Genomic DNA, 25,068 nt, shown 5'->3' on the forward strand with positions numbered 1-25,068 from the left:
GGACTTGATGGCGAAGTGATTAAACTAACCACCGTTGAATTTTGCCTAGGGGTGTTAGGCTAGGGGCATTAATTAATGTCCAAAGGGTACCTATGATTAAGTGTGCAACAAGTGCAACTCCTAGTGCTATTAGCTTGGTCCTATTCATTAGGGTCATTGGTTTTGTTAACTAGGGTCATGTTTTAAAAAGTGACCTACTAGAGGTCCTATTTACTAGGGTCACTGGTTCTATACACTGGGTCATGACTTACAAAGGGATCCCCTAGGGGCATTAATTTCCCACGTCCAATTTGCCATGTATCCTGAGTGTGTCCATGCTTGGGCTGTATGCTTGACTTGTGGCGCCTATGTGTCCCATCTGGAAGCACCTGGAAGGTCTTGGAGCCCTACCCTATCCTACCTTGCTGTTCTGGGTCTTCATCCCTACTAGAGAGTCTTTTAGAAGAGAGTGGCGGATTTTTGCAGCTCTCCCTTTGCTGGCTGAAGACGTTTTTGAAGATTTCTCTACAACAGATCTTCTCCCGTTGGTGTTTCCTGCTGCTGGCATGCTCCCTAGGCTTGGGTGTCCCCATTCTAGGTCTTTTCTTGACATTCTTCGCGACTTAATACTTCCTTTTCATTGTTTGAGGCCATATTCCTGATCGCCTATCTCCTGGCTCCAGCGTGGTGCTAGGCGTACTAAATTCTGAGGTTGCTATGGGCTGAAATCCTCAGTTTGGTGGACGATTTCATGGCAGTTTGGTTGCTGATTGCTGGACGACTTTCCTTGTGACTCTCTCTGGTGCTGGAAGGCAGTCAGGGACAGTTCCCTCATGCCAGAGTCTACTAGCTGCTGGTGGACCGTCTTTTGCTGTTTCGAGCTGAAACAAGCTCCATTTGCTGGATGAACTCGTCTTCTTCTTCTGCTGTGTACATCGGCTGTGTACATCGGCTACTCTTGCTGAGTTTGGAAAGGTTGGATGCCCTGCCATTGGCCCGGAAGAGGATTGGGGCACTGGTTGTGATACTCTCTCGTGGGGAAGCAGTGGCAAGCCTTGGACTCAGTGATGGTCTTGATTTGTGTGGATGAATTGCTTGGTATGATGTTGGGTTATTCCGCTTGTGATATGCTTGGCTACTGAAGGGAACCAAGAGGATAGCACTGGGAGTTGGTCACTTGCACAGCCATTGGTTGGCATTGTAATGGGTTGCACATGCGGTCGAGTTCAGGAAGCGAGTCCCTTGTAATTGAACTGACTAGTGAATAAATAAATACTGCAAGGGGCGCCAAGTGTTGGGGCCAGCAAGTATCACTGTGTATGCTTATTTAGTAGGGGCATTCTAGCCTGGAACGTAGGGAGGCAGTCCCATGGTGTCTCACAATCAAGCAGTACCACCTGTGCCACCAAATCTTGTTGTGGGGAGTGCTATACAAGCTCTAGAAGGACCCCAAGGACAGCAGCCTCCTTATTTGCAGCCCCCTAGCTATGATCATCTGGAACCCAGGCTTAAGATGAAGGATTACAAGGAGGGAGGGGCAGCAGTGAAATTTGAGACCTTCAATGAATGTGCAGATAGGATGAAGGCTCTTACCTTTTTGCAGCAGTTTGACTTGGCTTATGCTCGAGGCCATGCAGCCCAGGAGTGCAAATGTAATGTATGCCAACATGGGGATGCAGCCCGGAATGCAGACAAGGATGCCTGGTATGCAGGGTGGTTCCTTGGGACCCCTACAGATGTATGGTATGGGACCCGGCATGGGTAATCCGAGTATGGGAATTGGAACTAATGTACCTGGAATGATGCAGCCCACATACTTGCAGCCACCAGTGTATGACAATCTGGCGCCTAAGGGAAAACTAAAGGACTTCAAAGAAGGTGGGGCAGCAGTCAAGTTTGAGACTTTCAGTGGGATGCAATACCGGTTGAAATCTTTGATGTATTTGCAACAGTTTGATGGTGCGTACGCCAGAGGTAACTTCAGTGAGAGCTCAAAAATCAGAAAAGCTGCCACTTTCTTGAAGGGTAATGCCCTTCAGTGGCGGACTAATTTACTTTTCCAAGGAAAAGCTCCCACGACATTGGTTGAGTTTAAGCAGTTGTTTTCAACGGCATGGCTGACCACCACGTTTGAAGTGGACGTTATGACTTAGTGGCATCAGCTTAATGCAGAGGGTTGCAGAAATTTGGATGAATAGAACTAGAAATTTTGGGATGCCTTGTTAACTGTCAGTTCTTACCATCAGGTTCCCTTCTTTGAGTAGGTTGAGAAATACTGCTGTGGATTGCCTAAGGAGATAAGGGATTATTGCACAAAAACACAGGTGACAAATCTGTCCCAACTCATAGAGAATGCAAATACAGCATATGCTTTGATGCAGGGAGGGATCAGTGGGTTCAAAAACAGCTCGGGAAACAAAGGTAATGCCAGGGAAGAATTTAAAAAGGCTAAGCGGTTCGAAAAACCAGCAAAATCAGCCTTTGTTGCAGGCTAGAGGAGTGGACAGCCTTCGTCACGACCTCGGTTGTCTCCCAAGGAGAAGCAGGCACTATTTGAAGCCCGCAAGTGTTTTATTTGCAAGCAAGAAGGCCATAGAGCCCATGAATGCCCTCATCGGAAGAGGAAGTCCTTTGCAAAGGAAAAGCATGAGCATAAAGAGGAAAAGAAAGATGACACAAGGGGGAAAAAGCCAAAGTCAAGTGCTGGTTTGTTGCTGATGTTATTGGAGGCACGCATGAATCAGAGAAAGCGGAGTTATGCAGGGCTTGGGGAAAGATGAGGGATCATCTTGTCTTATTTCCTTTGATCCGGGAGCCCGAGCGAATTTCATTTCACCTGAGCTCGCAACAAAGTTGGGTATACATGCAGAAGATATGGGAGCTCAGTGTGAAGCAAACATGGCTAATCCTGAGTTGGTCACTCCTGTCACTCCGATCATCGGGAAGTTGCAGTTGCATATTCAGAATTATGTGGACGTAGAAGAGTTTTACATTATGCTACTACCTAAGTGTGACGTTTTGTTGGGGATGCCATGGTGTTACTAAGTTGGAGGTGTGCTTGACACCAGAAACAAGAAGCTGACACTTACTCATCGGGGCAAGACTCATGGTCTTGATGTAAAATATACGGGAGAGTCAGTCCCTGTTGTATCAGCTTCTGTTGTTACAAATATAATGAAAAAGCATCTTTCAGTTTACTTGATTTTTGCAAAATAGGGCTCTTTGAGTGAGGAAAGTCCCAGCCTTTCAGAGCTGGATAAAAACAGAACAGATTTTCTTTTGCAATTTCAGGATTGTTTTTCTAATGCTTTGCCACAGGAATTGCCACCTAAAAGGCCACAGGATCATGGTATTTATGTGATTCCAGGTAGTTCACCACCCAACAAGCCTCCGTATCGGGTTCACTAGGGTCATGTTTTAAAAAGTGACCCACTAGAGGTCCTATTTACTAGGGTCACTGGTTCCATACACTAGGGTAGGGTCATGACTTAAAAAGTGACCCCCTAGGGGCATTAATTTCCCACGTCCAATTTGCCATGTGTCCTGAGTGTGTGCATGCTTGGGCTGTATGCTTGACTTGTGGCACCTATGTGTCCCATATGGAAGCACCTGGAAGGTCCTGGAGCCCTACCCTATCCTACCCTGCTATTCTAGGTCTTCATCCCTACCAGAGAGTCTTTCAGAAGAGTGGCGGATTTTTGCAGCTCTCCCTTTGCTGGCTGAAGACGTTTTTGAAGATTTCTCCACGATAGATCTTCTCCCATTGGTGTTTCCTGCTGCTAGCATGCTCCCTGGGCCTGGGTGTCCCCATTCTAGGCCTTTTTTGATGCTTTTCTCGACATTCTTCGCGACAGGATACTTCCTTTTCATTGTTTGAGGCCATATTCCTGATCCCCTATCTCTTGGATCCTGCGTGGTGCTGTGCGCACCGAATTCTAAGGTTGCTATAGGCTGAAATCCTCAGTTTGGTGGACGATTTCATGGCGGTTCGGTTGCTGATTGCTGGACGACTTTCCTTGTGGCTCTCTCTGGTGCTGGAAGGCAGTCAAGGACAGCCCCGCCCCTGCCAAAGTCTGCTAGCTGCTGGTCGACCATCTTTTGGGGCTGTTTTGAGCTGAAACAAGCTCCATTTGCTGGATGAACTCTTGTCTTCTTCTTTTGCTATGTACATTTGCTACTCTTGCTGAGTTTTGGAAGGTTGGATGCCCTGCCATTGGCCTGGAAGAGGATTGGGGCACTGGTTGTGATACTCTCTTCCTAGGGAAGCAGTGGCAAGCCTTGGACTCAGTGATGGCCTTGATTTGTGTGGATGCATTGCTTGGTATGATGTTGGGTTATTCTGCTTGTGATATGCTTGGCTACTGAAGGGAACCAAGAGGATAGCACTGGGAGTTGGTCACTTGCACAGCCACTGGTTGGCATTGTACTGGGTTGCACCTGCGGGTGAGTTTAGGAAGGGAATAAATAAATACCGCAAGGGGCACCAAGTGTTGGGGCCAACAGGTGTCACTGTGTATGCTTATTGAGTAGGGGCATTCTAGCCTCCCTTGTTTTTGTGATTCAGTGATGCTATGCTGTGGAAATGTATGCTCTGAGTATTGTGTTTGGGCAATGGCAATGGAACATGGTGGTTGTATTTTGGTGTTGTGAGAAAGTAGAGTAAGATATACTGCCCTTTGTCAGTCAAAGGCCGGTTACAGTAGAAACCGGCTTGCAATCCTCGAATTGAAAGCGTTGCAAGAGCTGTCCAATATATTTGGATTGACTGATCATTTTGCCCCCCTTAACATAAGCAAATTGGATAATGCAGCTTGCCCATATCTGACATTGCAAATGATTTATGCAAATCTGCAATTTTTTGTATATCTGGCTCACTAATAAGCATGTCATCTAGATAAAGAATGAAAATCAGAAATTCTGATTCACTCTTCTGGACATAAAGAGTGGCCTTTGTAGGGCTGTTCTGAAACCCAAGGCATAGCAAAAAAGAATGTATTTTGGCATACCATGCCAGTGTTGACTGCTTCAAACCATAGAGGGCCTTTGTCAGCCTGCATACCTTAGTTTCAAAACCTGCAACTTCAAGTCTTGGAGGCTGAGTGACATAGACCTCGTCCACTAACACCCTGTGAAAGGAAATCTGTCTTAATGTCCAACTGATGGACCTCCCATTGCTTGTGAGATGCAAGAGCAATAATGCAACGAATGGTTGTAGTGCGTGAAGTGGAGCGAATGCCTCCTCAAAGTCAATGCCATGTTACTGGGCACAACCTTTCACAACAAGGCATGCTTTGTGGTGGTCAACACTACCATCAGCTTTCCGCTTCAATTTGTATAGCCACTTAGTGCTTATGGCACGCTTGCTTGCTGGCAGGTCACACAACTCCCATGTTCCCTTTGCATGAATGGAAACAAGTTCAGCTTTCATGGCATCCATCCATTCTCTACTATCAAATGCATCCTTATGACAGAGAGGTTTCTCAATACAAGTAGTAGCAATCAAAGCAACGTGAAGCGAATTGCTTTGCATTTATTTTTGTGCATCTTTGGTGCGAGCAGCCAAGGGCTAACTTGCTTGCTGTCCCGTAGAGTATCCAAGAGCCACCTTGGAACTCTTTTCTGCTGTCTAATGACAGCCTGCTCCTCATGCTTGGTCAATGGCATGATCATCAAGTGGCTGCAAATTAGGCTGAACATTGGCAACAGAGGAGGCTGTGAACCGCTAGAAGCATTTGGGCTCATATCTTGCAAAGTGTCATATGAATTTGTGAAGGGCGGTATAGAATCAAATACCTCAGAGGCTTCCACTGATGTTTGTTTTTTACAGTCCAACCAAGTTAAAGGGGCATGCTCATGAATATGCATTTGATGGCCTTCTCATCAACTTATGCCTCAGTTGAGAGGCTACATCTGCATATGCAAGAACACCCACACGCGAGAAATTACAGGCTTGCGGCCTATCCATGCTTGATAAGGAGTCATGGTCTTCAATGCTTGAGTGGGCTTCCGGTTGAGCACATAGTTAGCACACATACATCATCCAACCATAACATCCAACCATAATTTATTGGGCAAAGACTTTTCCTTAAGCATGCACCTGCCGATTTTCATTTCTGTCTATTTTTCCTCTTTGCAAGTACATTTTGTTGCAGAGTGTATGATAGTGTGGACTGATGTATGATGCCCCGGGCTGCTAAAGAATAAAAAAATTCTCCAGATAAGTACAGACTCTTCCTATCAGTGTGGAGGGTCAAGAGTGTTTCCCCACTGTCATTCTTTGCTAAGGCAAGAAAATGCTTGAAGCTAGAGAAGACATCTGACTTCAATTGTATAGGATAAATCCAAGTGAACCTGGTGAAGTCATCCACAAAAGTAACAAAGTAGTAGTAGCTTTTAAGTGATGCTGTTCGCATCGGCCCGCATACATCACTATGTACAAGGTACAACTTTTTGGCTGCACTAGGGGTCCCATCTTTGGGAAATGGGAACTGATGCATTTTTCCCAATGAGCAACCCTCACATACATGTTTGGTATTTGCATGCATGGGTGGGAGATCTACCACCATGTCCTTTGAATGCATTTTCACAAACTGTTAAAGTTTAGATGGCCTAATCTCTCATGCCGGAAGTGAGTATACAAAATCATAGATTCAGAAATGGCATTAGCTTCTATAGCAGTCTGTTTTTCAGAGATATCAAGGTGATACAGCCCGCTGTCAAGTGTCCTGTTGAGTACAATATAGTTATTGTACTGGTTATCATACATGGCACAATGATGACCATCAAAAGGAGCTCTGAAGCCATTTGTGGAGATGGCTGAAATAGAAATTAGATTCTTCTTGAAACTTGGAACATACAATACTTCCACAAGTCACTGTACCATCTGACACTGATGTGACCAGCACTCACCAATCCCTTTCATGGGATAAGCTGCAGTGTTGGCACAAGTGACAATGCATCCATGTGGAGCATTACTCAACGACGGAAATGGAGATTTCTAGGAGGTAATGTGCTTAGAAGCACTGCTGTCAAAATACCAGGCTGACTTAGAATTCGAAATATATAAAGCTGAAGCATGCATTTCGAGATTGTAGTGGCAGGTCACAGCAAATGCCCAATCATCCTTTGCTACCTTATGATGGTGATCATGGGCAGCAGGGGCATGTGTGACTGCAAAACCATTTTGCTGTTTGTTCGAAGCAATGCACTTCTAACATTTAGAGATGCCGTAGCTGGGCTTCCTGCAATAACTATAGCGCTTCTTCTTCTTCCCGTCAATAGGAGAAGAAGATGATGAGGTACCATATTGGGCTTGCTGTAAAATTTCCCCTCTTTGCCTTTTCCCTTATGATCGGTGGTGGCAAAGGCTTGACCTGTATGAGTAGAGGTAGTCCTGTTTCTATTTTGACTACTTTGCTCGTCTTGAAGGAAGGAACTGTGGGAGCAGTGGTAGATGAACCAAAAGTGGAAGTGGTAGCTGTAGCACCACTTGTAGTGCCTGTGGTGGTAGTAGGTGCCTCTGTTGGAGAGACAAGTCTAGTCTCTGATGCATATACAAGCCAAAAATTCATGGATACCAAGAGGTGGTGCACCAAGCACGACCACACTGGATAGTGGTACCATCAAGTCTATCGTCAGTGGCAAGCATTCAATTGAAATTCCCCATAAAGAAAGCACCCTGCAAATATCAAAGCCTCAAGGCTACAATGCAATCAGCTGGCTGCTCAAGTGGGGATTGCAAATCTGCAAATGTAAACTCAAAAAATATAACAGCAATGATCTGCAAGTGTAAATGCCACAAAGGGCTGCTCAAACACTGAGCAAAAATGCAAAAGGCTGCTCCCCAATGCTCTTTTAAAAACAAGGTGTGTTACCAATAAGCTGTCCTGCAAAAATATGTCCAAGAAAATACCCCCTTGCAAAGGGCTGTCTTAAAAATGTGCTGCATAAATCTGCCCCAATGTGTTGACAAATTTGCTCCAATGGACCTGAAATTGATGTCCCTAAAGCACAAGAAAGAGCCAATGCGAGATAATGGGAGCAAAAGCCTCAAATTCTTGCAAGCCAAGTGTGTGAAATCGAGAGGACAATGTCTTACTGGCAATCTGAGAGCTGAAAAAGCCAATTTTGGCAAAAGCCCTAATTTATGAAGAGGGCAAATGTGCCAAAAAGAGGAGAAATCTAAAGAAATCCTTAAAATTTGACCTAATAAGCCAATGTCACTGCAAATCTGAGCCAATGTGACTCAAAAGCCCCAAATGTCACCTGTACTACTAGGCAAGCCACTGCAAAAGTCAATAAAATTTGGCAAAAGCCCCAAATTTGGAGAGGGCAAATATGCTAGAAAGAGGGAAAATCTGTAAAAGCACCGAATTTCACTGCAATTTTGCAAATGTGACTGCAATGTGCTGCAAATGTGCAAGTTTCCTACAATCTGCCTGGAAACACTGAAGCCTTGAAATCGTCCTGAACTAGGCAATGTCACTCCAAAAGCTCAAAAGCCTGAAAGTACACCTTGAAATCTGTAAAAGCACTTTTGCAACAGCAAATGGTTGTTGAATTGCAAGAAAAACAAGCTGTTTGGAGCTGTATGGATGTCCAAAGTCACAAAAAAAGTGTATGAACATTTACATAGAGGTTGTACGAATAGTTCGTGGTTAAAATTTCTGAACAACTGTACAAATGTCCGTTTGGACATGTACAGACAGGTGTGGAACTTGGTCGCCTGTGTTTGGACAGGTTAAAAACTGCAAAAATAATTTGTAACAGGACCTGAAAACGTGAAAAAACAGTCCTAGTACTGTTTTTCAGCTCCAAAAACAAATTTGTGCAGTCGAGACTACAAGCTGAGCTCCAAATCTGATATTCTCAGTAGATACCAGTTGCTATGACAACGGGTTTAAAGCATGACCAAGAAGCTTTAGATGAATCGCAATTGAGATAGGGAACTCCTGGATGTAAGTGCAAGGTCTAGGAAGCAAGGAAACATCAAGAGTGCAGCAAGGGGAGCAGGAAAGAGCAAGGGAGCAGCAAGAAAGTGATGCGAATTGGCAAGAGAGCAACTGATTGCAATTTTCTTATAGCCCCTAAGGCAAGGCAGAAGGTTTCTAAAATGTTGTGAGAATCAAATAAAGTAAGTTTGGAATTTGGAAAGTTGTAGAAAGCCAAAGAACGATTTTTAAAATCTTAGTTTCTAACTATAATATTTAATTAGTTATTCTAGGTTAGAATTTAGCAGTTAGTTTAATCTTTTGATTAGGTCTTTTAAAAATTTCACCCCATGACCCCTCTACCCACACAATTAAACAACTAGACCTAGAAAAAAGACAATCCTAGGTTTGCTAGGCTCATAAGTTGACTTAGACCGCTCAGAATTTAGCCAAACTTTTAGATCTCAACGGGTCGTAGCTAATGTGCATGTGAGTGATCAAGATGCTAATCGTGACACCGAAGGATTATGGGCTCTGAAGATCACACCCGCCTTACGTTGAACACTACATGATCTTGATTTGCCTTCTGTTAGAAAACCTTGTGGATGTGCGAAGCATCATCAGGCTCGTATGGCATATTGATAATTTAATATCAAGTGGAGGGTGATCAGGTAGTAAATAGTCAAACTACTTGTAACTTTACTGATGGGAGTCCACCCCATGCTCTAGCTTCCGAGCTCTTGTCACAGGGAGGATGTGACTACCATTGATACTGAAGATCCACCACCATATTGTAGATGGTTAAACACGATTGTATTGAAGGCGGTAAAACCATACTGAAGATGGTGAAGTCATGTTGAAGATTATATGCATCAGCCCGAGGGGTACATACATCCCAAATACCCTATGCATGTGTGTAAGTTGAAGAAAGCCTTGTATGAGCTGAAGCAAGCTCCACGAGCTTGGTGCGAGAGATAAAACCTTGCTTAATATGCACTTCAAGCAATCTAAAGCTAATAGCTTACTATATGTGAAGCAAGAGGGAGCAAAAATGGTGATTGTGATCATATATGTGGATGACTTGATCATCACGGGGAGTATTGATGCAGAAATTACAGCAACTAAGAAGAGATTGTCAAGTGAATTTGACATGATGGATCTTGGACAGCTAAGGTACTTTTTTGGGATTGAGGTAATTGATTCTCGTCATTGTATTTGGATGCTACAAAGGTAATATGCTTTGGACATGCTGGAAAAATATGGTATGACAGCATGCAAACCGATTGAAACTCCACTTGAGGCAAAATGCTAAGATGATTGATGATGGGTGCCACTTGTAGGATGTGACTATGTTTCGGAAGATGGTTGGAAGTCTCATATATCTCATCATCACTAGACCGGACTTGAGTTATTCTTTGGGTGTGGTGAGTCAATTTATGCAAAAGCCTTGCAAGAGTTACCTTGATGCAACGAGAAGAATACTTAGATATGTGAAAGCCACAATAAATGTTGGCTTGTTTTATGCCAAGGAAGGAGGAATCTTCTTGCATGGTTATATTGATGTAGATTGGGTTGGCAGCATTGATGATAGAAGGTCCACTAGTGGGTATGCATTCTCTCTTGGGAGTAGTGTGATTAGTTGGAGCAGCAAGAAACAACCCACAGTTGCATTATGTAGTATGGAAGCGGAGTATAGAGGGCTGCCATAGCAACATGTGAAGAAACTTGGCTGATTCATGAGTTGGGTGTATGCATTGACGGTCCAATAGTGATCTACAGTGACAACATAAGTACTATCAGGCTGGCCAGGAATCACATTTACCATGCAAGGACAAAAGATATAAAGGTCCACTATCACTACATCATGGAGAAAGTGATAAGTGGCAAAATCGACTCAAAGATATGTTAGGACAGATGCCCAGATTGCCCGATATCTTTACCAAGTCTTTGGGTAAAGATAAGTTTTGTCTTTGGGTCTATGTGATGTACAAGCTCATGTTTGCTTGAGGGGGAGATTGTTGATGTATAGATGATATGTATGCATGAGTATAGGGATGATGGTTGGATATAAAGGAGTGTAAGAAAGATGACATGGCATCTTCTTGGAAGTGAGGATTAATCTCTTTCTCCCCCTGTGATGCAAGAGATGGTTTCATGAGCATTGTGTGTTGGATTCTCCCCTTGCATGTTCAGTTTCAAAGTATGAAATTAGTATGGTTGTTGTGGAAGTCGTTGAACTTTCTATTCTTGTCTTTGTTCTTGCCCTTTGTATGCATATTCACATGATAGTGTCGTTCATTTCAGGCGATGGCTAAATCTGCCAAGCCAGCACGCATTTTGGAAACAAGGAAAACTGTCCCTGGCCTCCGTTTGACTGACAAATGGGCAGTAAGTAATCCTTCCATGCCTGTGGTTACATTTTCTGACAAGTATGCAGATCTGCTATTCGATCTCATCCCAAGCCTTACCTATTTCTTGTTGGGAACTCTGAAGGTATTAATAGGGGGTGGAGAGAACCATCGCATTGGGCTCTTTGATATGGTCTTAGTGAAAGACAATCACATTGCTGTAGCTGGAGGCGTTTCAGAAAGCATTTCTGCTGTTTCACTGTATTTAAAGAATAGAAACTTGGACATTGGCGTGGAGGTATGTAAAGATAAATGCAGCATTTGAAGCCTTTCATATAGAGGTGGGCACCTTTTTTATTTAACTCTTTGATAGCCATGATGCTCCTGGCCCAAGTTTTGTTGAGTTTAATAACTAAAGATATTTATGAATTTCTCATGTGCAATGTGACCAGATAGAGACACGAACCCTTGAGGAAGTTAAAGAGGTTATGGCTCACAAGGGTGAAGGAATAGGCCGGGTTACTCGCATAATGCTGGATAACATGGTGGTGCCCCTTGCTAATGGTGATGTTGATGTATCATTATTGAAGCAAGCAGTTCAGCTGGTTGATGGCCAGCTGGAGACTGAGGTGCATTCTTCTACGTTGTGTGTTTGTGCATTACATGGCATGTCTGAGGTCATCTTATTGAATCTGTCTTGTGAGTGCTTGCCAGCACTATGATTGGGTCTATCCTTTAAAAACTGAGAGAGAGTTTGACATGGATGTTACTTATATTGTAAATGTCAAAGATAGGCAAGTTGATATGGTTGCCTGCTTAAACACTGGTGATAAAAACAGGGATGGTATGCCCCTCAAATGAGTATCAAATGAGTATGCCCTCGAATGAGGATCTGTCCTCTTTATGAAGTTATTGTCTTCATCATGCTTCAGTCCATACATGGAACTCATAGATTGATACTTTTATTTATTTGAAGATGTGCTCTAGATCTACCAAGTATTATTGATATGCAGAGAATGCACCCTCTGACAACCAAGCAGTCATGCCCCACGTGAAGTCCCTCTGCGTGCCCTGACGCCTCGCCACGATCCGAAGCGATCCTCGCCATATCTTTTATGCTGTTGGGCAGCTCCAAAGGCAGTGGGGGATCGTCTCCAAAGCCCCAATCGTGCATCTATGGCAGCTACCATCCACCCACATCTGCTCCAACCAAGGGCCAACAGGAAGACCTCCATGCGCTATCATTTAGAAAAAGTAGGAGATCTTCTGCGGTCGGAGACTGGGACCCAAGGCGTGTCCAAAACCTGGATCTCACCTCTCGAGGTACCTGATGTGCTGCCCAATGCCTCTCTCTCGACGGAGTCTAGGCTACTGCCTCCAACTGCAAGCGGCGTCCTATGCGTGTAGTATAAGAAAAGAAGGGCACCTCCTCCACTCTCTTTGAGTGGCCTACTCTGGACGGCCAAAACCACTCGCTTGGTCCCACTGGACCTCATTGAGGGGACGACCCTCCCATAACCATATGCACCAGCGAGCTGCATCCAGATCTGAGATGCAAGAGGGGTCGATCGACCACTCCTTGCCCACCCACTACTCTGATCCTCTGCCACCCTAACTGACGTCTTGAAAGATCAAGCTAGGATGTTGTCCCACTGTGACCGACCAATGTGTAACCTCTGTCCCAGCATGCGACCGTCTTGATCCTGGAGAACTAGCCCATATAAGACCCCCTGCCAATCGCTGCCAAACTCTGAAGAGACTCCGCATCAAGGGAGAGCCCTTCCTTGTAAGGGGGGCCTCCGAGAAGAGCCATCTGTGTGACTGCTGCCACTGATTACCTGTGCGGGGGGTGTTTTAAAGGAGACCGCGTTGCAGAAGAAGCTTCCAGGCTTCTGTACCTGGAGTGAGGCCCCTCACTACCAACTTGCCCAAATAGGGTTCTGGTCTGCATCTCCGGATCAATGATGCCCAATCCTCCCTGGGCTTGGGGAAGGATCACTATCTACCAAGCTCTATCGTGGCTCGGGTGTTACGTGTGCCATCTGATCCTGCCCACAGGAAATTGCGCACCAAGCGCCTCAACTGTCCCATGCATCCCCTGTGAAAACACCAGCACGAGGCTATGTACCAGGCGGTAGCAAGAAGGACCTGGCTAGCCACCAAGGCCCTTCCTGCAAGAGAGAGTTTGGCCGAGCTCCAATACAAAAGCTTGCGCCGAACACTCTCTAGGACCGTGGAGATCTTCTGCTCTGCTGAAATATCAATGCCAACTTGGCAGCGAAGGTATCTCGCTGTCTGCCCCCTCAGGATCCACCGGAAAGCTCGTTACCTGCAACGCTTAAGGGCTGCCTTGCTGGGCTTCTTGTGTTCAACCTTGGTCCAAGTCTCCTGAGAGGGGTCGACCCACAGTGTTTGCAAGTGCTGTTGATGATCTGACTACCTGGCCCGATGCTGGGGAGCCCTCTGCCCCTACTTGGGCTGAGGGGGAGCCCCTTGCACCTACCTAGGCTGAGGAGGATCCCTACCTTGGCCTCTCAGGTAGTCCCGAGCTAATTATCCCATTTGTTTGCATATTTGTTTGCATCGGAGGCACTAGCCTGGAAGCCCAGAGACCTCAACTCTCTGATGTAGTTCGCCTCCATCCAAGGTCTCCATAAGGATCTCCTCAGGAGGCGTCTCGGGGGTGTCTACAATCACATTGAGTTTGGGGACTCCATCATCTGCGACCACTGTGATTGCCGAGGGAGGAGGAGACTCCAGCACCGTACCAAAACATCCTCCGATAGATTGGAGAATGGATCGATACTCCTTCGGGAGCCCCGGGAAGTGGAGCATCACCGGGAAGCAAGGTACGTGGTGAGTCGTGTCCATGTCCTCCACTGTGAAGCCATGGTACCAAGGGAAGAGGAAGACCAGATGAGGACCAAGAAAGATAGGGCTCTGCTCCACAAGTGACAAGATGGTCTTTGGAGAGCTCAGCTGGAGATGGAATACCCCCCTACCATAGATGGTGACCTCCTGGATGTGGTCATCCCCTAGGGCTAAACTGAAGCCAATCCTAAATCTATCGCTTCGAGGGACAATCTGACCTACCAAGGCCCTGTCTTGAAGAGCCTCCACTGCACTCTGAACCTATTGCTTATCCTGCGGAGAGAGCAAAACCTTAACAATATTGGGAGTCGAAGGTGCTGCCATTTGAGCCCCTCTTGCCAGACCAAGGTCACTGTCAAGGTTGATCTTCAGAAAACAAGAAATTAACCCGCTGTTGCGTGAAAAGGAAGGCAAAAACAAAGGGAATAGAGGGGGTGAGGGAAAAGGGAAAAATTGAGGGTGGCTGCTTGCGAAAAGTCTGGATGCCTGTGAAACAAAGCTGAGACACTAACCCTCCTATGAAAGGTACCAAAGGCAGCCTTGAGCTGGCAATGAACATTATCCTAGTTGACGTGACGGCAGACTCTATCGACTCTTTGTACCTTGCTCTCTCTCTCTTTCTATTCATTCGATCCTACAGTGGTATCACTTTCACACATGAGAGTTTTTTGGTCTCTTGCATATGTTCATGTACCATCTCAGCTGAGACATAAGCTTGATGACAAGGCAATCAAATGCATATTTATTGGTTACAGCCAAGAGAGCAGAGGGTATCGGTTATATCAACCAAATACTGGGAAGATTATTGTCAGTAGAGATGTAATCTTTGCTGAACATTCAGCTTCTCCTCTTTTGGACTGCAAAGCAAAGCCAGATGTTGACATGTTTGATGCCTTTGAATCTTGGTTACCTCTGCCATCATCAGAAGAGGATTTTGACCAGCAACATGAGCCTCCTGTAGGCCCTCCACTAAGCAATAATCAGCCACAACCTCATGCTGATTTGCAGGTTTCTCTTCCGGCACAAAATGATCCCACTACTCATGATGCAGTCATTGAAGAAAGAGCTGTCAATAGACAACAAAGGCAAGTTCCCAGATGGCTTCTTCATACATTGAGGGACAGCAAACAAGATCAGCCTTTTGCTGCCCGGACAAGATCAGGGAACAAACAGCATGGTCACTTTCTTGAGTTTGCACTCCTTGCTACAGCTTGCAATGAAGAGCCTCTGTGCCATAAAGATGCTTTTGACAGCAAAGAGTGGATGGATGCAATGAGAGCTGAGTTACAATCTATTGCCAAAAATGACACATGGGAATTAGTAGATCTCCCTCCCGGCAAGCATGCCATTGGAACGTGGTCGGTCTACAAATTAAAAAGGAAATCTGATGGCAGCATAGATCGATACAAAGCCCGTCTTGTTGCAAAAGGGTATGCCCAACAACAAGGCATTGACTTTGAGGAGACATTTGCTCACACATCCAGGATTACTACCATTAGATGTGTCATTGCCATTGCAGCCCATCATCATTGGCAAGTGCACCAACTTGACATCAAGACTGCTTTTCTTCATGGGGATCTGTAGGAAGAAGTCTATGTCATACAACCTCCTGGCTTTGAGGTTGTTAATTCTGAAAATAAGGTATGCCGGCTTAGAAAAGCCCTTTATGGTTTGAAGCAGGCACCCAGGGCATGGTATGCCAAAATTCATGCACACTTACTATCCCTTGGTTTTCAGAATAGTCCCACAGAACCCACTCTTTATGTCTGTGGGAGTGGATCTGATTTTTTAGTGCTGATTTTATATGTGAATGATATGCTCATCACGGGCCCAGATACTCATCAAATTGCAGCTTTCAAGGCTGATTTGCAGCAGATTTTTGACATGTCAGGCTCTATTATTATTTGGGCATTCAGTTTGCTCATGTTGAGGGGGGTATCATGATGTCTCAGTCCAAGTATATTGGACAGCTCCTTGATCGTTTTCAGTTTGAGGATTGCAAGCCAATCTCTACTCCAGTGGACCCTGGCTTCAAATTCTTAGCTCATGATGGGAGCCCACCATGTGATATCACTCTTTATCAGCAGGCTGTTGGATGCCTTATTTATTTATGTCACACAAGACCTGACTTGCAGTATGCAGTATCTCAGCTCAGCAGATTCATGCACATGCCCAGTTCACAGCATTGGCAGGAGCATTGGCAGGCAGTGAAGAGAGTCTTCAGATATCTCAGAGGCACTCAAGATTTAGCCCTCTTCTATGGTGATCAGAGTTCACTTACCATGCATGCTTACACGGATAGTGACTGGACAGGATGTTCCGACACGAGAGTGTCACATACTGGCAATTGTTTTTTGCTTGGCAATTCATGTATCTCTTGGCTCCGCAAGAAGCAACCAACAGTTGCCACATCTAGCTGTGAGGCTGAGTACAGGGCAGCTTTCACCGCTACGGTAGAGTGTGTTTGGCTTCGACAGTCACTTACAGATCTTGGTATTTTCCAGACATCCTCCACTATTGTCTACACTGACAGCCAGAGTGCTTTGGCCATTGCGCGTAACCCAGTGTTTCATGCGCGTACCAAGCATATTGAAGTTCACTATCATTATGTTCGGGAGCGGTTGTCAGCAGGAGACGTAGAGTTGTCCTATCTTCCCACAGAGGACAACATAGCAGATATGTTTACAAAGGCACTTCCTCGTCCCAAGTTCGAAGTCTTCCGACAGGCTTTACACTTGGTTCCCTTTGTTACATGATCTGACATCCCTTGTACATTCATAGGTGGCTATATCCTTTTGGATGAACATGTGCCACCATGACCAAAAAATACCAGGTATTCTGAGACGTTTCCAGAGTACTTCAGCCCATCCCATGGAGGGGGGTTTGTAGGCCATCTTCTGGTGGTTCTAGTGATGCCCTATAGGCCATGGTATGTGCCTTGTAGGTATAAATGTAGGCACTTGTAGTGTTAGTGCCTTTTAGGCCACATAGGACACTTAGTCCTATGTGACACCTAGGACACTTAGTCCTAGGTCTAGGTACAAGTACCTTGTACTCCTATTTTTCATTATCCTAGTTGACGTGACGGCAGACTCTATTGACTCTTTGTACCTTGATCTCTCTCTCTTTCTATTCATTCGATCCTAAACAAACACCACCCTGTGAGAGAACCCACACTGTGAACTATACAAGCATGTTATGTAATAGCACCTTGGACTCCATGAAGCTCACTTTTCATCATTTACATGCTGCCCATAGCTTCGTCATCACAAGCAAGGCTTCTTCTATAATCAACAATGGACACCTGGTTTGCTATAGCCAACCAGCCGCAAGCTCCTATGGTGATGTTTGAAAACTGAAGGAGGAAAACACCCGACACAGCTTGCCATCACTAGAGCTCTTCAGTGTCGAGATCCCTGCATCTGCACCCATCGCCTTCATGAGATTATAGTTGTCACTCAGCTTCTCAGCTCACAAAGCACACATTACATCAATCAAGGAACTCTCGTCCTGCTTTAAGCGACCCCATATTTAAGTCCAAAAGCTCTAGCTCGTAAAGTCTGTCCTTCAAACATTATCCTTGCCTTTACGTGATAATCTAAACACTAAAGCTTATCACTTGCTCACGGAACTCATGTGTTGCCCTTCTCATTCACAATGATAGATGATCATAGCCTCTCCACGGCACATAGGGCACCCAACCCATATAGTAGCAACGCCAATGGTCAACTCCCAAGCTCCTAGCTCACAGTTGCCTAGCCCCTCTAATTCAAGAAGATCCTGCCTCGTGCAATCGACGATCTCTTCCAACAGGACCCACTACAGCCCGCCCTTCATCTCTACCTTCACAATGATAGATCCTTGCAGCCTCTCCTGCTCTAGCTCGCATCCTCTTGTTGTCCAAGTTCCTCCAGGCCTTCATACTAACGATGCCCAAGCCAAGTCTGTGAGCTCCCAGCAAGGACTAACCGTGCCTCACTTCTCCTTCTCTGTCGCCCAAGCCCAAGCCTCCAAAGCTCTCTCCCAGCAGTGCTATGGCCTCTCAGTCATCGAGCCTAGCACTCCATAGTCGACATGCCATAGCTATAACTACTTCCAAAAGCATCTGCCCTTCTACCCGGTTGTAGAGTATAGCTGCACCAGCAAAATTCCTAGAGCTCCTTATACACAGTAGTGATGCCACATCCAGGAACCCGTCAGCCTTCTACTTCACACCTAGGTTTAGCTTCCCGCTCACACGCAACTTCCCATCAATTGCAATCCTCACCTTCATGTGAGAATCTGAGCATCATGGCCTATTTCTTACACACGGAGCTCAGGGAGTCTCTATTGCCCAAGATAGTCCTTGCTGCACAATCGCGTCCCACCAATCTCTCCCCACAGGCCCCAAGGCCCCAACGTTATTATCAACGTGCCTCAGCTTGTCGCCTCTCCTTCACACAATGATTACAAGCACTGCGACTACTCTCTTGCTCACAAAATTCATCGAGCTCATGGACCCTATTGCCCGTCACCTCCATGTGATGATACTATCTTGCAGCTTCTTCTGCCCACGGAGTGCACATATTGTATCACCTTAGGACCTCCTGGCCTTCACAGAGTATGGATGCCTTCCTCATGAAACCGAGAAACACAGTGCATGCTCCTTGTCGCTCCCAAGCCTCCAGGCCTCATCGAAGCCATCACCCTCCAAATTCAAGAACGCTCCCTCCTTCACAAGTGCTCCCTCCCCAAACATGACGCTCCTATAGCTCCCGGTTATCCTCTCCCCCTTCCACTCGTCGGAGAGATCCCCCCTTCATAGTTAGGTGAGTCCTCCTTTCCTTCAGAAAATCCTCCACGTGATCGATCGGCCTCTAGAAACTCCCCATTCCTTCCTATGTAGCCATCTTTGCATGAGCAAGATGCCTTCCCAATCAGTCCAGCCACCTCAGCATAATTTGCCACCTCATCATAGCATTTTTCCACTCTCCATTCCCTTCCCCCCAAAACTTAGTCCAAGGCAATTAATCTTCAAACCATAGACTTAGTGCACACAACCTTCAGGCAAGTACTTAATGCTTAATTGCCACAGATGACCACACATGACAATGGAGACACATGACACAATACAACAATGAAAGACATATGTCATCCCGGAATCACAACACACCATCACATTGGATACCAAGTAATGTGGAGTGCCTGGTGCACCCAACTGTGCTCATCATTTTCCCAAAGTCCCCGTAGAAGTATCTACCATCTCAAGAAAATATCTACATGAGTGTAGAGTCTTTTATGAGAGTGTCCACAACTCAAAGCCATCACCCACTAGCTATGTACATAGCTATGTGCCTACTCATCAGCAATGGAACAAGTAAAAAAACATATTTACAGTTTTATCCACACATCTCTATCAACCCCTTTGTTTTGCTGTGACATTCATGTCTAACAGTGAGCCGAAAAGAGATGAAAGATCCAGATTTCCTTCTTCACTTTGCACTGACTTCCACCGCTTCTACCACAGCTCATTATCTTCAGGATCCTCCGCTTTGAGTGCTACCATCAACCGTGCAAAGTATTTCTTGAACCGGACACCGTTGACTCTCTTCTTATGTTTCTTACCATCTAAATCAGTCAATTGATAAGTTCCATTTTCAAATTTCCTCCACTTTGTATGGACCTTCCCACTTGGTTTGAAAAGGAGTATGAAAATTACTATCCAGTTTGCTATTGTATTTGAGAACCAAGTCTCCATCTTCGATTTCCTTTTTCTTAATTTTTGCATTTTTCAACTCTTGCCTCCGCATTTGCACTGTGGCATAATGCTCAAAAGCGAAATCCCTGTCTAATTGCATCACCTGCAGTGCCAGTAATCTCTCCCTGTAATTGTCTACAAGCTGATATCCTTCTTCAACCAAAAATTTCAAAGCTGGTATTTCCACATCCAATGGTAGTATTGCTTCTTTCCCATGACCAAATGAAATGGGGATGATTGAGTGTTGTGCTTCACTGCTACCCTGTATGCCCACAAAACTCGATTCGTCTCCAAATCCCAGTTTTTGGTGTGGTTTCCCGTCATCTTAGTCATCATCAATTTGAAATCTCCATTAAATTCTCATTCAATCCATTGCACTAAGGGTAGTATGGGGTGATGTATTTATGATCTATATTCAGCTTACTACACAAGTAATCTGTCACTTCTCCCAGGACCATTATCTGAAAGTAACTCTAGCGGAATTCCAAATCTGCAGCATATGTGCTCATATATAAAATCAGCAACCCCTTTGCTGTCCACTCTTTTTATTGCCTTCACCTCTGCCCATTTTGATAAATACTCCACTGCAGTAAGCATGTAACACTTCCCTCTCGCAGTTCTGGGTAGAGGACCAACTGCATCTATCCCCCATCTCTCAAAAATATCATAAATCAGCATAATATTTCTCGGCTCCATTTTAAGAATTCTTTTTTCTATCCTCTGACATTCATGGCAGGATCTACACCAGTGCTGCACATATTGAAGGCCACACATAATCCTCCAAAAGTATCTTCTGCAGTGTAATCCTAAAAGCATAGTGTCCTCCACAAGCTCCTTCATGACTGGATGATAGTATATAATATATTTCTTCTCTCCAGGGCACTTTCCTCAAAATCTGATCAGCCCCTCTCATGTAAAGCTCATCATCAATCATCATATACTGTCTGCTCTTCCGTATGAAGTGATATTTTTTACTCTTCTTAAGCTCTTGAGGTAGATGTCCAGTAAGTAAGAAATCCATAATCTGAGCCAGGAATTCTTTTCCTCTATACAGTGGATCTTCAAGCTTTGCTATCTTTGGATCTTGATCACTCATCTCCTGAGCCAATTCATGTGCCATTTGATTATGCTCCCTTCGCACATGTTGGATATTCCATGCTGTAAATTGTTGAAGCAGCCTTTTTACTTTGGCTAGATACCCTCTCAACCTCGGGTTTCTTCCTTGCCAACTTCCTAGGACCTGCTTCACTACAAGTAGAGAATCTCCCTTGATCATTATCTTCTGAATTTTCAGCTTTAGTGCAGCCAGTAACCCCTCATATAATGCTGCATACTCTGCCTCATTATTGCTTCCAGCTTCTAGATGAACTCCCTCCTTCTGAATCAGCTTGCTCTCTGAATCAGTAATCACATAGCCTCCTTTAGCTTGATGTAAACTCTTCCTGTATGAGCCATCAAAATGCAAGATAGATGCTCTTGGGATGATAACATGCTCCTCTTTATCTATTTTCTTCTCCACTTCCTTCACCAATATGGGACCCTCTTTGTATGTTAACAGATCTGCCAGTGTGGCTCTGGAAGTGCTCTCTACCAGAAATGAGAAAGTATATTCTTGTAACTCAACCAATCACTTCATCATGCTTCGAGAAAGTGTTGAATTATTAACAAGCTGAGGCAATAAAGGATAGCAAGTCAAAACCACAAATGGCTTTGAGATAAGATATGCCCTGAACTTCCTGCAAGCATACACCAAGCTTGACAGAATCAGCTCTGCCTTTGTATATCTCCTCTCTGCTTTTGTCTTAACTCTGCTAGCATAATACACATGCCTCATATAACGGGACTCCTCCCCTTTCTGCAATAAGATGGCTCCCACAGCATCTTGTCCAAATGAAGTGTTCACATAAAAGGTCTGAGAGAAATCTGGAGCTTTCACACAAGCAATCTCTCCCAACACTTCTTTCACTCTATTGAACACTACTTCACAATCCTCACTCCACTGTAGAGGTTCTTCTTTCATAGCTTGTTGCAAAGGATACAACAGCTGAGAGACTAAATGTATGAATCTTGTCATATACCTCACTTTCTGCACAAAAGTCTGCAACTGTTTTCACCTTCTCAAGATCAGGCTCAATGCTATTTTGAGACACACTATGTCCCAATAACTTCACTCTGGAGCATCCCAAATGACACTTCCGTGGATTGAATTGTCCTCCTGCTTCATCCATTCTGTGGAACACTTTATCCAGCCTCCATGCATGCTCTCTCTTGGAACTGTATACACATATATCATCCAGAAATGCTCTCACAAATTTATCAATGAAAGGGGCTAACACTTCATTAGCAATCTCCTGATAACATGCCGGTGCATTCTTTAATCCAAATGGCACTACTCTGCAACAAAAGCAACCCCAGGGTGTGATGAATGTAGTTTTGATTTGATCTTCCTCTGCAATTGAAATATGAAAGTATCCAGAATATCCATCACACACACTGTATTTCTCATACCCTGCCACTCTATCCAATATATCATCAATAGAAGGAAGAGGATAATGATTGCTTTTTGTTACCGCATTGAGAGGTTTGTAATCAATACATACTCTCCATCCTCCTGTGTGCTTGGGAATGATTACCACTGGACTGCCCCAATCTGAATGCTCCATTGGATATATCAGCCCAGCCTTGAGGAACTTATTTAACTCCTCTCCCAGCATAGGCAAAAGCTCTCTGTGTGTCCTCCTTAATTTTTGAAAAACAGGCCTGCTGTCTTCTTTTAGCTCAATGTGCATTGGCTCACATCTGAAACCCCTAATCTCTTCACGTGAGGTAATAAACAGCTTTGGATACTAATGAATGACCTTCATATACTCCTCCTCCTCCACTTCTTCCAGACTGGAATTCAGCATGGACAGCAATATCTCTTCTCTCTCTGTTTGAGAAGGTGGGGGTTGCATCAAGTTATCCATGTCTTCAAGCTTACTCTCCTCCTTAGCTTCTTGTATCTCTGCTACCTGCAATTCATATGCATCAGAGTCCTTCAACAGAAATGATACTTGCCCCTCCTCCTTAGATGTAGTACTTTCTTCTTCTGTCTCATTGTCAGACTCCTCTTCCATACTTGTTTCGTCTGGTTCTTCTTCTATTTCCCGTTTGCTGCTCATATCGAATTTCTTGGCCTTTCCCTTCTTATTACGCACTATAATTGTACCCATCTTCCAGTTTTGTATTGCTCCTACCTGTCTGAGCCAAGGTTTGCCCAAAATCAGCGGGTATGCTCCCAAACCAGCAAGCATAATGTGGCAATTAATGCAACATGATACTCCAAAAGCATCCACTACTACTCCCGTGCATATACCTAGACACTTTACCTTCGCATGGTTTTCCAATCGGAGCCTAAAATCTGAATGTGCATTCAATTTTAGCCCCAACCTCTCCATACATGCCTGAGTCATGACACTTATTTGTGCACCGCCATCAACATATGCCTCTCCAACACTCATACCTCCACACCATGCATCCACTACAGGGCATAAGTCTGGAAGATCTTCCACGGACATCATCTCCATTTCTCCTCTTGTAGGCTCCTGCTTATTACTCTTCTTGGGATTAGCCAACTTTTTCCATTCTCTCTTGCGCTTCAGGCATAAACCAAGTAACTGTGCAAAAGTTATATTGGCTATCCTCCCTTTCAAATCATTCATCAGTGTATATTCCTCCTGTCTTTGACCAATATGCAAATCTGAAGTTTTATAATGTTTTCCGGGCCTCCAACTCTTCTTTTTAGGAGACTGAGGACTGAGATTAAACTCCACATGCTTCCCTTTTTTTGCATAGGGTCCATTTTCTCCTATTGCACTCCTTGTTCTCTTTGCCACTGGCATGATCTCCGGAATAGTCTCCACCCTAATCAGGCTGATTGCCTTCCCTTTTCCCTTATCTTCCCATTTGACTCCACTGGTAGAGGGCTGATTTAAAATTTTCACTTCCACATTAAAGTCTCCTGGCCTATCATTTGTCTTCTGCATTACAAGATAAACTTTTCCACCTACTCTTGCTGGTTTATCACGTGAGGGCTGATATGTCCCCACTCTCCACAGTTCCAGCACTTCACATTGCTTATGTATCCCCGTCCTCTACCTATTCCAGCTGAATTTCCTTCACTCCCAACCTATGCATCTCCCGCACACCTCGGCCTCTTCCTCTTCCCGCAGTCTCCATCCAATTCAAGCTAAGTGACTTCATTAACTCTACAGCATCATGCAAGTCCCTCAGGGAATCATCCTGCATAGGAACAGACACCGGCTCCCTCTCTGCATAAGCCTTTATTACTTCTAGACTTCCAATCAGATTCTTAGGCTTTTCTTGCATGCCAAGCTGCCTCAGTCTCTGGACTTTCCATTCCTTCTCTTTGGCCACTCTGACAGCATCCTCAAAACTATCCAGATTCTTCAACTCCACTTTCAATCTGAGGGTAGGCTTCAGGCCAGCTATAAAATGGTCATGCTTGATCATTTGAGGTGGTACCTCTGGAACAAGAGCTTCACACCATAAACTCCATAATCTCCCAAACTGGATTAGATACTGATTCACATCTTGCTCTTCCTCTTGTCTCACTTTGCACAACTCTTTCCAAACTTCATTAGGGCTGCTGGCTTGTGCAAACTGTGCAAGGAAAGCTGCTCTCACCACTGTATACTCCAGATTTTGCTGCTAAGGATGAGCAGTCCTGAAGGTAGCAACTTGAGTCTGTAGCCATGCTTTTGCATCCCCCTACAAGCAATAAGTCATGATTTGAAACAAAATCTCAGGGGTTGCCCTATCTTTCATAAGTGCTGTAAATTCCATCTTTTCCAGGAACCTTATTGCATTCTCATATGGCATACCCCAGTACTCTGGGAAGTCCTGTGCCATCCTCACAATTCTACAACTGCCACACCCTGGCCTATCTCAACCACAACAAACTAGAAAGCAACAAAGCAAACACACTACTAAAGAAGCTCACTCTGCATCCGAAGAGCATTCTTTTTCGTGCGGGCAAGCACTTTCAGAGCTCTCTGCACTCTGGCACGGAGTCGGATCACACGTAGCTGTACTTCAATGCATCTGTCCTTCCTGTGACCACACTCTCCATACCACTCAAACTGTATCACTCTCATATGTGGATTTCTGCCCATTGCTTGCAACACAGCTCATAACATCTGCT

The 25,068-nt window shown here is 44.8% G+C and overlaps 1 protein-coding gene across 1 annotated transcript in view; it reads left to right on the plus strand.

Moving 5' to 3' along the window:
• The window catches only part of QPT (quinolinate phoshoribosyltransferase), a 44,213-nt gene that overhangs the window by 15,118 nt on the left and 4,027 nt on the right, over positions 1-25,068 (plus strand). Inside the window, exons 6-8 of the mRNA XM_087377985.1 lie at positions 11,214-11,297; positions 11,403-11,555; positions 11,710-11,886. Coding sequence (XP_087234111.1) covers positions 11,214-11,297; positions 11,403-11,555; positions 11,710-11,886 — 414 coding nt within the window. The remainder of the gene's footprint in view (positions 1-11,213; positions 11,298-11,402; positions 11,556-11,709; positions 11,887-25,068) is intronic.

Source organism: Dipteris shenzhenensis, chromosome 8, assembly GCF_047967505.1.
Source record: "Dipteris shenzhenensis isolate YYH24624 ecotype China chromosome 8, Dip_SZ_1.0, whole genome shotgun sequence".
NCBI classification, from domain to species: Eukaryota; Viridiplantae; Streptophyta; class Polypodiopsida; order Gleicheniales; family Dipteridaceae; genus Dipteris; species Dipteris shenzhenensis.